This window comes from Alligator sinensis, unplaced genomic scaffold (genome assembly GCF_000455745.1).
Source record: "Alligator sinensis unplaced genomic scaffold, ASM45574v1 scaffold360_3, whole genome shotgun sequence".
In the NCBI taxonomy this organism is placed as follows: domain Eukaryota; kingdom Metazoa; phylum Chordata; order Crocodylia; family Alligatoridae; genus Alligator; species Alligator sinensis.
This window is the reverse complement of record NW_005841977.1, coordinates 1,789,426-1,803,561: the sequence shown is the minus strand read 5'-3', so window position 1 is coordinate 1,803,561 and position 14,136 is coordinate 1,789,426. Positions and strand designations below refer to the sequence as shown.

General features: G+C 42.9%; 1 protein-coding gene across 7 annotated transcripts in view; it reads left to right on the top strand.

Annotated features, from left to right (window-relative positions):
* Positions 1-13,780, top strand: part of LOC102378124 (toll-like receptor 13) — a 33,440-nt gene extending 19,660 nt beyond the window's left edge. For 5 of the 7 annotated variants that reach the window (XM_025200868.1, XM_025200869.1, XM_025200872.1 and 2 more), the window contains exon 3: positions 10,744-13,780. In XM_025200868.1, coding sequence (XP_025056653.1) covers positions 10,774-13,638 — 2,865 coding nt within the window. In that variant the 5' untranslated portion in view covers positions 10,744-10,773 and the 3' untranslated portion in view covers positions 13,639-13,780. Of the gene's footprint in view, positions 1-9,564; positions 9,736-10,068; positions 10,203-10,743 lie in introns of those variants that run through there. The other 2 variants (XM_025200873.1, XM_006021097.3) reach the window with 2 other exon arrangements.
* Positions 13,781-14,136: the final 356 nt, after the last annotated feature.

The window sequence follows — 14,136 nt, the reverse complement described above, 5'->3', positions numbered from 1 at the left end:
GATATCACCTGTCAGGAGCCCAGCCTAGGAAACAATCAAAACAAGTAATCATCCCAAAATAATAAGTATCCCTAAGGACAAACTGGGTTGCCCGTTTTCTCACGCTCAACCACTTTTAGGCATCCAATGCCTCTTGGTCTGAGGCTGCACCCCAAGTCCTCCTAGTCCTAATGATTCCTTCTGGCCTTACCTCCAGACAGGCTGGTCTGGCATACTGAGCCTGCCTCCCTTCATATTCAGGGTCTTCTCTACAGACCCCTTGATTCCCTGGCTCAGCTAGGGCTCCCTGTCCCTTCTTCGCCCCGGCTTTTCCCCCTGGGGCCACTTCCCAGGGATAAACACTGGCCTACCAGACTCCTTCCAGCATCTCCATGTCCAGCTCTCCCCACCTTCTGCCGGGTCCGTCTTTTCTTTAAACTTTCAGGCCCATCGCAACCCTTTTACGTCATCCGCTGGGCAACCGCCCAGCCGGATGACACAAGTGCTTACAAAACGCTGCCATGGGGGAGTTCACAGCTCTCTGTCCGTCTGCTGCAACCCTGCAGATAAGTCTGTCTGGAGCCCTATCTTTGCGGGGCTCCTCTGTGCCAAACCTCTGCTGCTAGCCTTGGGCTCTGCCTCATAGCAGCACCAGGCAGACCCTTCTTCGGGGCCCACTCTGTCACAAACCCCAAGCAGGGAGGGAAGGTTTTCTTAAGTGGTTGTTTGCCTTTTGTGTTCAAGTTATACCAATGGGCCAGGTGTGGCTAAATGAGGAGGCCACAGGGGATTCCTGAGAGGCACAGTGAGGTCTTGAGCCCTGCCAGGGTCAGGGACACAAAACATAGGCAGGCAGAAGCCAAGAGGGTTGAAGTCTGAGACAGGAAAGGTGACAGCAGTGGCCTAAAGTTGGGAGGACTAGGGCCAGAGCCCGAGAGGGGTGAAACCAGGGCCAGGAGCCCAGAGCCTGAGATGAGTGAAACCAGGGCTGAGGCCAGAGCCCGAGCGAGGCAGAACAATGGCAAGAGGCCCAGGGCCAGGGGCTGGAAGCCTGTGAAGAGTGAGATAGGGGCTGGTGTCCATAAATGAGGCCTGGTGCAATGGGCCTAGGATAAGGAACCCAGCTAGAGAAAAGGGGCAGAAGCTGGGAAGGCCCAGGTCCCAGCAAAGGCATGGAAATATGAGGAGGCCTGAACTTGTATGGGGGGGGGCGGAACGTGCCCCACTTAAGTGATAATTGGTAATATCTGTGAGGCATGGGTGAAAGGAGGCCACAAATAGCCCTTAAGGCAACTGGTGCACCAGAGCACAGATGGGCCAGGAGAGCCACACCTAATGTCTGAGGGGTAGGACAGAGATCAGCTGAGTTCAGGAGGGATCCACTGACTGATTATAGACAAGGGACAGCCTCCCTTTTCATAATCACATAATTCCATCCAGGTGTGGCAGGTGGGAAGAAAGGGAGGATACCCAAGGAGCCAGAGCAGGGCAGGAGCAACATGTGTCACAGCACCCACAGGGCCTGATCTTTCTGTCATATTGAATGAAATAGTTTGAATGTTTGTAAAGATTGCCCATTAGCCAGTTTCAGGAAGAAGATAGGATTTATCTCCTTATCTAGCTCATTGTTTTGGAGCTACGTGCGAAATGTCCTGACTTCACTTAAAGTCTTAATTTAAATTGTATCTTTAGAAGTTTTTTACAAAGAAAACAAATGTCCTAAATTCCGAGACATCAAAGCCTAAGGCCTTTTAACCAAATTGCTAAGAAAAGAGTATTTACAGTGATATGGAAGTCTCCCCAAGAATAATTTAAAATGCTCAACAAAGGTAATTTCTGTTGAGTAAGATCCGAGCCCAAATTTGGGAGGTATGATAAACTGAGTAGGAGGAGCCCAATGACGGCAGCTCACTCAATAAAAACCTGTAACTTACTGTCCCAATTTGGAGGTGACTTCACTTGCAGAACAACGAAGGAAGAATCGCAAGTATAAGGTCGGATTAGATTGATCACCTAATCAAGCCTGAACCGTACTACTGAGGCCAACCCATTAAATCGTACTACTGAGGAATGAAACCATATTTTGGTATTTGGCTTCTCGGAATTCTAGGATTGTAAGTATATTATGAAAAATAACAGTATTGATTCAAATTTAACTTTTAGTTGTAATTGTAGTTGTTTTTGTAACACTAATTCTTATAGCATTGTTTGGGAAGGAAGTGCATTCGGAGCATTGTTTCTGATATATGTAATTATTGTGTTTTTAATGTTTGTGGTGTTTCTTAAAGCTAAGCAGTGTTATATACGTAGCAAAGAGTTTTAAAATAAAATTGTGTTGTATAAATTAAGTGTGTAATCATTGTGAAATCGTGCAATCAGCTAACTACTCCCCCAGCCAGTGCATCAAAACGAATCAGTAAATTGTGTGGGATTTTCTCTATTCCATAACCCACTAGAGACACTTTCCTCACTCCTCTTCCTTCTTTTTTGGCTTTCCTGGTGTTGCCTCTCTCCTCTGTTCTCATAACATAAATAATAGTGATGTAAAATGAGTCTCAACAGCAAGAGGGATGAAGAAATGTCATGTCTTAAGCCCGTGATGTCAGGGCCAGAAACCCATCTGATTTCATTATGGCTTACTGCAATGGTTTATGTTTCCCTTCTTGCCTATATGCTGTAGGGGCCTTTTCCTCAACTTCTCCAGTGTCCCTTCTGTCTCTTTGCCTTGAGGCATAGTTCCTTTGTTTGGACTGACAATCTGTGGTCAGCTTTGTGAGCTTTTTCATTGAATCATAGAAAATTAGGGTTGAAAGGGACTTCAGGAGGTCATTTAGTCCAACTTCCTGCTCAAAACAGGACCAGCCACAACTAGATCACCCCAGCCACAACTTTGTCAAGCGGGCCTTAAAAACCTCCAAGGGTAGAGATTCCATCACTTCTCAAGGTAACCCATTCCAGTGCCTCGCCACCTGCCTAGTGAGAGAATTTTTCCTAATATCCAGTTTAAACTTCCTTTGCTGCAACTTGAGACCGTTGCTTCTTGTTATGTCATCTGCCACCACTGAGAACAGTTCAGCTCCATCATCTCTGGAACCCCCTTCAGGTAGTTGAAGGCTGCTATCAAATCTCCCCTCCACCTTCTCTTCTGCAGACTAAATAAAACCAGTTCCCTCAGCCTCTCCTCAGAAGTCATGTGCCCCAGCCTCCTAAACATTTTCACTGCCCTCCACTGGACTCTCTTCAACTTGTTCACATCCTTTCCGTAGTGGGGAGCACAAAACTGGGCACAATACTCCAGATGTGGCCTCATCAGTGTAGAATAGAGGAGAAGAATCATTTTCCCTGATCTTCCAGCAACATCCCTATTAATGCAACCCAGTATGCAGTTAGCCTTCTTGGCAACAAGGACACACTGCTGACTCATATCCAGCTTACTGTCCACTGTAACCCCCAGGTCCTTTTCTACATAGCTGCTGCTTAGTCAGGTGGTCCCAAGCCATCATTTTTCTTGATGCAGAAAACAACACAGGGAAACACCTCTCTCCTAGCACCATTTCCCACATGAGCTATTACTGCTGTTTCCCATGACTCCATGAGGACGAATGGAAATGAACATGGGTGTGCAAATGCTGTCAATGCCTCCCCCACACATTCCACAGAAACAAAATTAGCTGCAGCTCCCTGCTTTGCGCACTAAGGGCGCTATTTTACATTGTTTGACAGTGATAAGCTCAGTTGCCAGCATTATCAAACCCATAAAGAGGAAAGTCCTTCTCATTATGCAAGTACATTCAGCAGAGAAGGGCAAATGCCCAGTCTTACTGGGGATCATCACTGTCTCACTTTGGCTGTGGAGGCAACAGAAGATAATACCCACACAATACACAAATGGCCTGGGAACCCCTTGCCAGGCAAATCCCTGTCATGGCCACATCTACATGCACAATTAATGTACAGCAATAAACTCTGGCACATATTGTGCCAAAGTTTGTTGCTCCCAGATGCCACATTTGAATGTGTGCCCAGAACCATAGCATGCTGAGCCAAGTTGGAGCAGCCCTGGCTGGCAGGGCACCCAAGAGGTCAGCCTGCCAGCCCGGGGCTGCTCCAACCCAGCTCAACATGCTGCGGAGGGGCTGGCTGGGGCATGAGGGTGCTCCAGTGTGGGGCTAGTTGGCAGGCAGCCCCCACACTAAAGCACCTTCATGCCCCAGCCAGCCCTGTCAGCATGCTTCATCCTAATCATTTAGTTTGCTCCATCCTAATGGCACTGCATGTGTAGATGCAGAGATGTTTACTGCAGTTCTAATTAGGTAACTCCACAGTAAATGTCTTGTGTAAATGTACCCACAATAGGCTGACAATAACTTCTCTAAACTACTGTAAATTCCAAAATTCTGGGGACTGTTAGGGGTTAAACATTTATTCTAAATAAGATAACTAGGAGGAAAAGATGATCAGGATGTCCATTTTCAGTACTTTGTCCTGAATTTAAATTTCTAATCAACAAGATTAAATTTAATAGGCCTGTCTGATTTTACAGCCAAGAAAAAGTGGCAGCTGGGAAGAAGAGTTTTAAAGATATACATGACCCTCTGCATGTTAATTTATATTTTCCTCTTTCAGCCTGGTTTTGTGTTGCTCTGCAGTTGTGGATCCATCTTATACATATTCAACATATTGGGTCACAGAGCTATTCCCTCCTGTACTCTACCACCCCGTCCTTGCATGACACACCCACTGTGTAATACCACACCATCCTTGGATCTCTGCCACGGTACCACTAAGCAGTCCAACATGCATGATCAGTCACTGAGTGACACTACGGAGCAGTTGCTTTATGGATCTGGTCGAGGGTGCGGGTAGATAAGCAGAGACACTTACTTTAGTGGAGCTCCTCCCCTTTGGTATCTCTCCTCTACAGCATCCTTCTGATCCTGGCAGCTCAGCAGCACAGTATGTTTCTGAACCAAAATGAATTTAACACTCAGTCCATAGCTGACTGCTATTCTGAAGATAGTTGCCTGAAACCAGCCTCTGATTTCACCTTCGTTGTAGGATCTGAACTCTGCTCTCCTTGGTTGGGTAAAGGAGCACATCAAAACAAAGCTGCTAAACCAGTTGGGGCACAAGCTGGTCAGTCAACATTTTCACTGATGCTGATGCAATATGGACTGTTTTTTTCCAAGACATTTTTTGTTGTTGTTGTTTTTCCATTTTGGCAGTTACCCTAAACTTATCAGCTGTTGCCAGAAAGCAAAAAGGTTACCTGCCTTGAAAAGGGTCATCCTTTGGCTTTCTTGCTAGTCAAAAAATTAAAACAGATCCATGAATTCTCATATGTTCCACATTTCTTAACAAGATACAGGACACATCCTTCCCAGGGCATGTCAGGGCTCCCAGCACGGAGACACTCATGCTGGCTACAGCTAAGCATAGGATACACGGTCAACGTGCAAGCTTCACAGGCTCTGATATCACTTTCTTCTCGGCCTGCAACATTTTCTGGTAATCCGTTCTGTCCATAGCATTTATACATGGCCATCGCCAACTGAGATGGCCATATCATTACAAAAGGAACCTAGATTATTAATCCATGTGGAGGAAGCTTCACTTCTTCAGTCAAATTGCCCTATACTACAACTAAGGCTAACATTCTGATGCTCATATGGGTAAGAGCGTGATCCTGCCAAATCATCAGAGCAGGTGAACTTTATTCCTTCATTCAACAGAAGGTTTTCAGCAGCTAAGTTGATCATTGAATCCTGTCCTGGAATTCACAGCATGGAGCTCGGAGGAGTGAAACTGTGGGTCTATGCAGAATTCTGTGGCTCTTTTAAAATGCATTGCAATTGGGAGGCTGAACCATGCCAGACTTCTCACTGCACTGGATTGCAAAGTGAACATGAAAATGAGTATGGTTGACATGTTCCATTTCCTTTTAAGGAGTGCCCTGTGGTCAGTTTTGGGGAGCACACCACTGCAGTGTTGTGTGGGCATCCCAGCACTAATGAAGAACAGCCCATCATTTTTGCAGTCACAGTTTGGTGGGGCACACACAGATTGAGAACTCCCAGTGCTCAGTACCTCCTAGGATTTGGCCTGCTGATTACTTGTGGGGAGACCTCATAGAAACTGGGAGATGACACACAGTTATGCCATTGTGAAGGTCACAGTAGCTAATGTGAAGGTCACAACAGTTTGCTGTTACTTCAGTAAGTAATCTTTGGGGCACTATGCTCCAGGCACGCAAATCCTCTGAAATTCTTAACTGCCTCCTACTTTCAAGCTATTCTTATCAATAACTAAAATAAGGAGGTTCCCAAAGTGAATCTCTAGCCATATTGCCAATTTAAGGGTTTGTGTTTGTATGTGATGGGTCAGAAGGATCTAGCAAAAAGCTGTTTTTCAGCATAAAGTGCTACTTGAAAATGACATCAGCATTTTTTCTGTGAATTCCAAAGAGGAGAGCTATTTTTTCCCCCACATCTTGTATGGTATTCAGCCCATGTATTTGAATGAAGCTGGATTAGTCTTGGCAGGTGGTATAAGATGGTCAACATTTTTCTCAACACCACCATCTTGACTAACCTGTTATTGGGAGGTGAAGGTCAGATAATTTGGAGATAGGGCCTGGAAAAAAGCAGGCCTTGGAACGGTAAGGTCTTCCTGATGAGCATTTCATACCGTTCCGCTTTGTGTGGCTTCTTATATAGGGAAAACATCGGCTTTTTTGGTTACATAATTTCTGCAGTTAGGTCATTTCTCACTGGGGGGTCCAGTCCTGCTTTGACTGCACTCAGTAGTAAAACTCCAATAGACTTTGTAGAACTTGGATGTGCCTCAAGGTGACCTGGCAGATCTGTTCCATTTTGCCATTGTTTAAAGTACTGGTTGATTACTTTCCTTGAAATATGCTTTATCCATAACAGAAGGGAGTTGCTCTCTCTGCTATTTCCTGTTCCCTTTTCAAGCACAGAGACCATCTCACAAAGGCAGATATCGTACAAACTAGTCACCATTAACATGAATTTCATTATGTACTGGAGAATTAGCAGCTGCTTGCAAAACTGTTCTTAAGCATAGAATAAATTAAGGGCTTGTGTGCACATTCTTTGGCTAGGATGTTTTTATTATTAGTATGTTACCAATCCTGCACCTCCAGGTATTTGTCTTAGTATCTGGGTACTATATGATTGCTTTATCAGCTTACACCAGGAAAGGAGCAGGAGTCTCTGATAGGGCAATGCCTTGTATCTGTTTATAGCCATGAGTGAAACACACCCATGAAAATCTAAGCATATCATTTTCTTTCAGATGCACTAGTGGAGGAAAATTTGAATTCAAAATATGAAAACACAAATATCCAGTTCTATACTGGTTCCATTCAGGTGAAACTCACACTGACTACACAGAGAGGAGCCATAGCCCTTGCCAGTGACTTCATACTATATACCAGATTATCAGATTATATAAACAGATGTAGCACCATTAGTTGCAATGGAATGAAGCTGATTTACCCCAAGTCAAGATCCAGCCCTATCTTTCTTAATGCTATTTGGGAGGAGCACAAGAGGGACATAGGGGAAATGTCATTCTGAGAACAACGCTTTCAGAATTAACTATAATATTTTAAAATTGTAATTAACAGCACTTACACAAAGTAATATACTCAAAGCACTGAACAAATAAATCAAAAAGTGCATTTAACTCTCTGAAATTGTTTGGCATTAGTGAAGTGTCCTCTCTGACTTTTGGGAAAACCACCTTTACAAATCAAAGGGCACAACCTTCCATCTGAAATCACCTTGGAGAAGCACCAGTAATGCTATTCAGAGACATTCTGAATCCACATGTTACATGTAAGGTGCACCTCAACTCAGCTGTTTAAGAGAGATGCTCAGCTTGTATTCAGTATTTGTCCCAAGTTGAGGAAGTGACCCTGTGGAAATTAGACTTTTAAATGTCAGTGTCCCTACATTGCATTCAGTTCTCTTCGCAAGGGAACTCTTGCTCTGCATGCATTATGTACACTCCTGGAAATGCACAGTCCAACATTTTAGCCAGTTCAACATCAGGCAAAAGGAAGATGGAAACCTGACAAGTCAAGAGCAATGTCAGGAGCTGCTTCCAGGTGTATCCTTCTAGACCAATGAATGCCAAGTGTTTACTTCTTTTTTGACTCCTGAGCTTTTCCGTTCTTCCTCCATGGCAGGCAACCATCCTGTGCTAGTGAGAATCCCTTTAGAGTAATGTTAATCACTTGTTTCAGTGAAGAAGATGCTGAGCAATTCTGTGTGCTTTTGTTCCTTCCATTGGTATACAAGATACAGGTGGTTTGCTGTGGAGGAAGACTACTCAGCAATTGAATTCATTTAATTTGCTAGGAATTCTAGAAATCTTCTGAATTTAGAAGGAACTAAAATGCACAGAGATCTCAAGAGAGCAGAGCAGACAGTTGGTTTGGGAGGACTGGTACAGGAGTCATCACATCTCAAGATTATATATTGATTTAATCTATTCCAAACTCCTTACTGGGCTTTGGATCAGAAACTGGACAATTATAGCCATAATGTCCCGATACTGGCATTTTTATCTATCATGAGTCGATCAGCATGGTGGCTACACGTAGCAACAAAGGAAATAGGATAATTACAGAAAGAAACTAAAAAAAAAGAGAGCTTTCTGCTCTGCAGCAGCGGGGTCAGATACAAAAACAATAGAGAAAAGGTATCCAGCATTTTCTCAGTTGCCCTTGATCACAGTGGAAACTGTTGGCCTCAGTTCAGTAACTAGTGGAGAAGTGTCCACATCACCAAATTGTCATTGCAGCTGTCAACCTTGCTAGCAAAATCTGCAGACAGGGACTGTTCAGCACAAAAACTCATTGGAAATACAACTATAAAGGAACCCTTAAAAAATCTTGGTTTGAAAAACATCAAAGCAAGGCAGCTCACATCCCTTTAATCCACTCACTTAGATGCTAGAACTATGAAGAGGGCTTTGTGCATTGTGACTGCTGTTCACAAGGAGACAGGGCTCTGCACATCAAGAGTGAGATTGATTTGATGGTTATATTTACCTGACTGTGTGGCAACCATCACACACAATAATAACCCTTTCCCCTTATCTAGCTCTTTCCACCCACAGCCCTTTATAATCACTAATGAACTGAGGCTTGCTACAACTTTTGAGGAAGAAAAACTCAACCTTAATCAAAAAGCATCTTTCAGCCTGTGTTCTTTTGATTTTAGTAAGCACTGGCTCTCATACAGCATGAAAAACTCAGTTCAATGGAGAAGAACAGGGAATCAGTCCTGTTGCTGAGAGGCATTGATTGCTCTGACTGAGGACGTGCTGTAGGATTCTATCCATCCACATGTTTTCAAAGGGGACAGGCAAGTGCCCAGCTCAGACTAGGCCACATATCTTCATGACAATGGTGTATGGGGGCATGTGTGGTTTTTGCTAACCTACCAACAGGGATCTTCAGAGCAGCCCAGTATGGTATAATATCCTCCTGTTGGCCATAGAAGAAACAAGCAGCTGGTTGTGACTTGCAGGGAACCATTGCGTATGGAATACAAACTGCTTACATATTTGCTGCTTTTGTTTCCCTCTATAGTAACACACAGACATTCAAAACAAAAGGCCCCAGACTTCTTTCTCTTTGTTAAACTGCAGCAAATATGGAAAATGCATTTCAGACTCCACCATTCAAGAACTGTTTCCTGTTTGGAGATAAAAATATGCTGGGTAAGCAGTGGCTCAGGGCAACCAGAATGGTGCAATAAAATAAGGCATTGACTCATCTCCAGAAAGCAGCATATTTTCCCCACTAACTATCTTTTCCTCCTGTGCTGGTAACGAGAGATGCCTGCTGATGTATATGGAGTCATGAATAAAACAACAATAAAGTGAATGGGGAAGAAAGTGGGGCAGATTTTGGGCTTTTGCAAATATGTTAGGTGGAACTACCTGCAAGTCAATGGAGTGCACTCATTTACAGCTGCAGTGAATGTGACCTGGTATATTGAAACAACTTTTTTTGATCTATTGCCATAGAAATGGAGACATTGTGTGGTATCAGCTACCCCTCGGGTGCCTGCCATGCCCAATGAGCATGTATTCCATTGTATACTACCTACTGACAGCGCTGCAAAGAACTGGCTAGTCAGTGCATTACTAGGGCACTGTTTCTACCTAGTTCAACATCTAGCCAGGTAAGGGCTCTGTAATCATTAGTGCTAGCTGAAGACAGCAGGCTGGGAGCTAGCTGAGGAGGGAAAAGTAGACAGTGGTTACCTTGGGAGTTTGGGCTTGTGGGGCCTGGAAACTGGGCTGAAAAATATGTTTCTGGAAGAGGACAAGGCATTGGCCACAGCAGGAAGACTGTGAGCTAGGTTTAAAAATCACAAATTTTAAACAACCCCCCCCCCCCAATTTTTTCAGTTGTGTCCCAGTATGAGAAATAGAAACTCATGTAAAATATGAAAGCTGAGATTCACATGTAATACCATAATCAAATCAGTGCTCACATGCCCACTGCACTTCACTTGAACATTTGACCTGAGATATTTCAGTCTTCACCAGACAATCAAATGTTTTAATGTTTCAGGCTTAAGTTAACTAACTCCACTTCTAAAAGCAAAAGTCTCGAAGTTTAAGCAGTAACAACTCGCGATGCCAGCATTTTTTTCTTGTTTTGAATACTCATCCTGATTACACAAGGTCACTAGTTCCTTTTTTGTCTTTCTCCTACAGCAACACAAGGAGCACATAGGAGTTTGAGAGATGTTTTTGTTGGGACTTCTGCCTGTCTTGCTTTTCTTCAGCCAAGATCTTCAAGTAGCTCCATACTCGTTTGAGAACTGCTTAGTCCATGGAAACTTGGGGAGAAGGATGAAAATGCTATGCTATCAGAGAAACTTGTCTCAAGTCCCAGCTCATCTTCCTAGCAACATAAAAAGCTTGGACCTGTGTGAGAATAGGATTGCACGCCTAAGGCAGAATGATTTCAAGAACATGAGCCTGTTGCAAATGTTAAATGTTTCTCAGAACCAAATAAATGTCATTGAAGAAGGCACGTTCATTCACACAGGCAGCCTGGAATTCCTGAACTTCACTTCAAACCAGCTGAGGAGTCTTTCCAGCTCTACATTTGATGGATTAGTGAATCTTACTGTCTTGCTACTCAGGAAAAACAACATTGACAGGATTGAGCTGTCGACTTTTGACCACCTGATAAAGTTAAAGGTAATTGATTTAACTTCAAATAAGTTACATTTTGTGAAAGCTTTGGATGCTATGTTTAAGGTGAAGTCTTTGGAGATCCTGCAAATTAGCGAGAACAACATAACAAATTTTACAACCAAAGATATTGTTTATGTGCCCATGAGGCTTCACAAACTGGATGCATCGCATAATCCGATCTCTTTCATTGATGTTACAACTGATGCTTTGCACAGTCTTGTTTCATTGGACTTATCCTTCTCTGGCAAACATAACCATGTTACATGGCTTATACAAGATCCATGTCTCCTGAAAGGGCTAAAGAATTTATATTTAGGAGGAATATTTATGACACCAGGAGACATATCAACTGTTTTCCAAAAGCTGAGCTGCTCTTTGCTAGAGGATATCCACCTAAATGATTTGAACTTGACTGATTCTGACAATCTTATAGAGGAGGTCTGCCTTTGGCAGCAACATGTCAAAGCTCTGAATTTACAAGGCAATAAATTAAAAAACATTAGAGCAACTGTCTTTGAAAACTGCACTCAGCTGAAGTACTTGGATATGACACACAACAAGTTACAAGTGATACTGTCTACATCTTTTCAGTTCCTGAATGCTTTAGAATTTTTGTTCCTGGCAAACAATAAGTTCAGTGAAGTACCTATTGTGACTTCAAATATAACATCACTAAAAAGTTTGGATCTCAGCTTTAACCAGATTCAGAAAATTACCCCAAGTGACTTTGCTGGTCTGAAGAATCTGCAGTTTCTCAATCTAACTGGAAACCAGATCACTAAAATCAATTCAGAATTATTTCAGGATTTGGATAATTTGTTGGAGTTAAATTTGGGAATGAACATCCTTTTGGAAATCTCACAGCCTCTCTCAGATAGTTTATGGAAGCTGGAAAAAATAAACCTCAGAAGAAATAAGATGAACTCCATCAAGAAAGGCACTTTTAGGAATCTGACTTCCCTGCAGTTTCTCAATCTGGTGGACAACCAGATTAGCACAATAGAACCAGGAGCCTTTGAAGGGCTGAGCAGCCTGCAAACATTGCTTCTTGGCAGCAACAGGATCACCGGGAACACTTTGCAGAAGGGCATTTTCGAAGGGGCAAGCTCAATAGTAGAGCTTCAGCTTTTTAACAATTACATCTCTTATGAGTCAGCTGGAAAACTTGACAACCCTCCCTTCATTCTCCTGAAGTCTTTAAAGAAACTTACTCTGAACAGCCAACGTCATCTAGGGCTTCAGAATTTCCCATCTAACTTCTTGCAAGGTCTGGAATCAATAGTGTCAATCCATGCTGGCAACTTGGACATCAGCTCCTTGCACCCAGACACTTTTAGTTACACCCCTGGGCTCCAAGAACTGGATTTGAGCAACAATCCGATCAGTCCTATTAACCTGGACCTTTTCCAGCCTGTAGCAAACCTGACAGAATTACACCTCAATAAAATAGGTCTCCAGTCACTCAATTTTGTTCTTCATGCCAACTTCTCTAAACTGGCAGTGCTCAGAGTAGCTACAAATGAGCTTGATGTTATTAAACCAAACCACATTGCAGCTTTGCCATTTCTTACTTTCCTGGATCTCAGATACAATCCTTTTACCTGCTCTTGCAATAACAAAGCATTCCTCAATTGGTCCCTTAATAGCTTAAAAACCCAGGTGATCTATTTGTATGAGTACACTTGTGCTTTCCCACCCAGCAGTAAAGGAGACAAGCTGTGGACCTTTGATTTCTCCTCCTGCACTGCTAATCTCGACTTCATCTTGTTTATAACTAATTCAACCCTAGTTATTTTGCTGATGATTGTCTGCCTCTTTTATCACTGGAGGTGGCAGGGGATTTATGCCTACCATCTATTACTTGCTTATATTTATGACAACAGGCACAAAAGAAAAAGGCAGCATAAGAAATACGACTATGATGCATTTGTCTCCTACAACACAGAGGATGAGAAATGGGTGATCAATGACCTCCTTCCCAAGCTGGAAGATGAGTACCACTGGAAGCTGTGTCTGCACCACCGGGACTTTGAACCAGGAAGAGCTATCCTGGACAACATTGTGGATAGTATCTATGGGAGCAGGAAAACTATCTGTGTCATAACCCGCCACTACCTTGAAAGTGAATGGTGCTCTAAGGAGATTCAGGTAGCCAGCTTTCGCCTCTTTGATGAACATGAGGATGTCCTGGTCCTGATTTTCCTGGAAGACATTCCTGCTGGTTATCTATCACCCTACCATAGGATGAGAAAGCTGATAAAGAAAAAAACATACCTTGCATGGCCCCAGGAGAAGGAAAAGATTCCACTCTTTTGGCTTAAACTCCATATGGCCTTGAAGACAAGTGAAGGGAAAGTGGATGAAGATCCTATTTTGTCTGTGATTGTTCCAGATGAAGACCAATAAAGACAGTTCCCAGTAGTAAATGTCTGTCTATGGCATGCCTAATGGGCTTATTCTGTAGTTTCTAGCTACATCAACCTTACAAAAAGTGTTGTGAACTTTGAACGATCTTTACTCTAAATATTAAACTCTAATTTTTAGGGTATTTTCTACATTTTTTTAAGATGTAGGATAAAAGATTGATTACCAGTGGTATTCAGAGCAGGAAGAAAAGTGTCATATTAATCCTCTTCCATAGATATATTTAGTAACAGTATAATTATTATTTCAGTAAGAATTGCAATTGTTTCCTGAAATATTTATCCCCAGTGCTGATGTGCTTATCTCTGTTTCAAAGTGCTTGTACCAGTACTGGGTATTTCTCTTCTCAAAGGGGAATAGCTATTTGAGTAGGAGATTGTGACACTGAAGGCCTGAACAGATGACACATTTACAACAGTGCAATCAGTCTACACCAGTGAAAAAGAGGAACGAATAAATGATGTAAACTCTCATACGAGG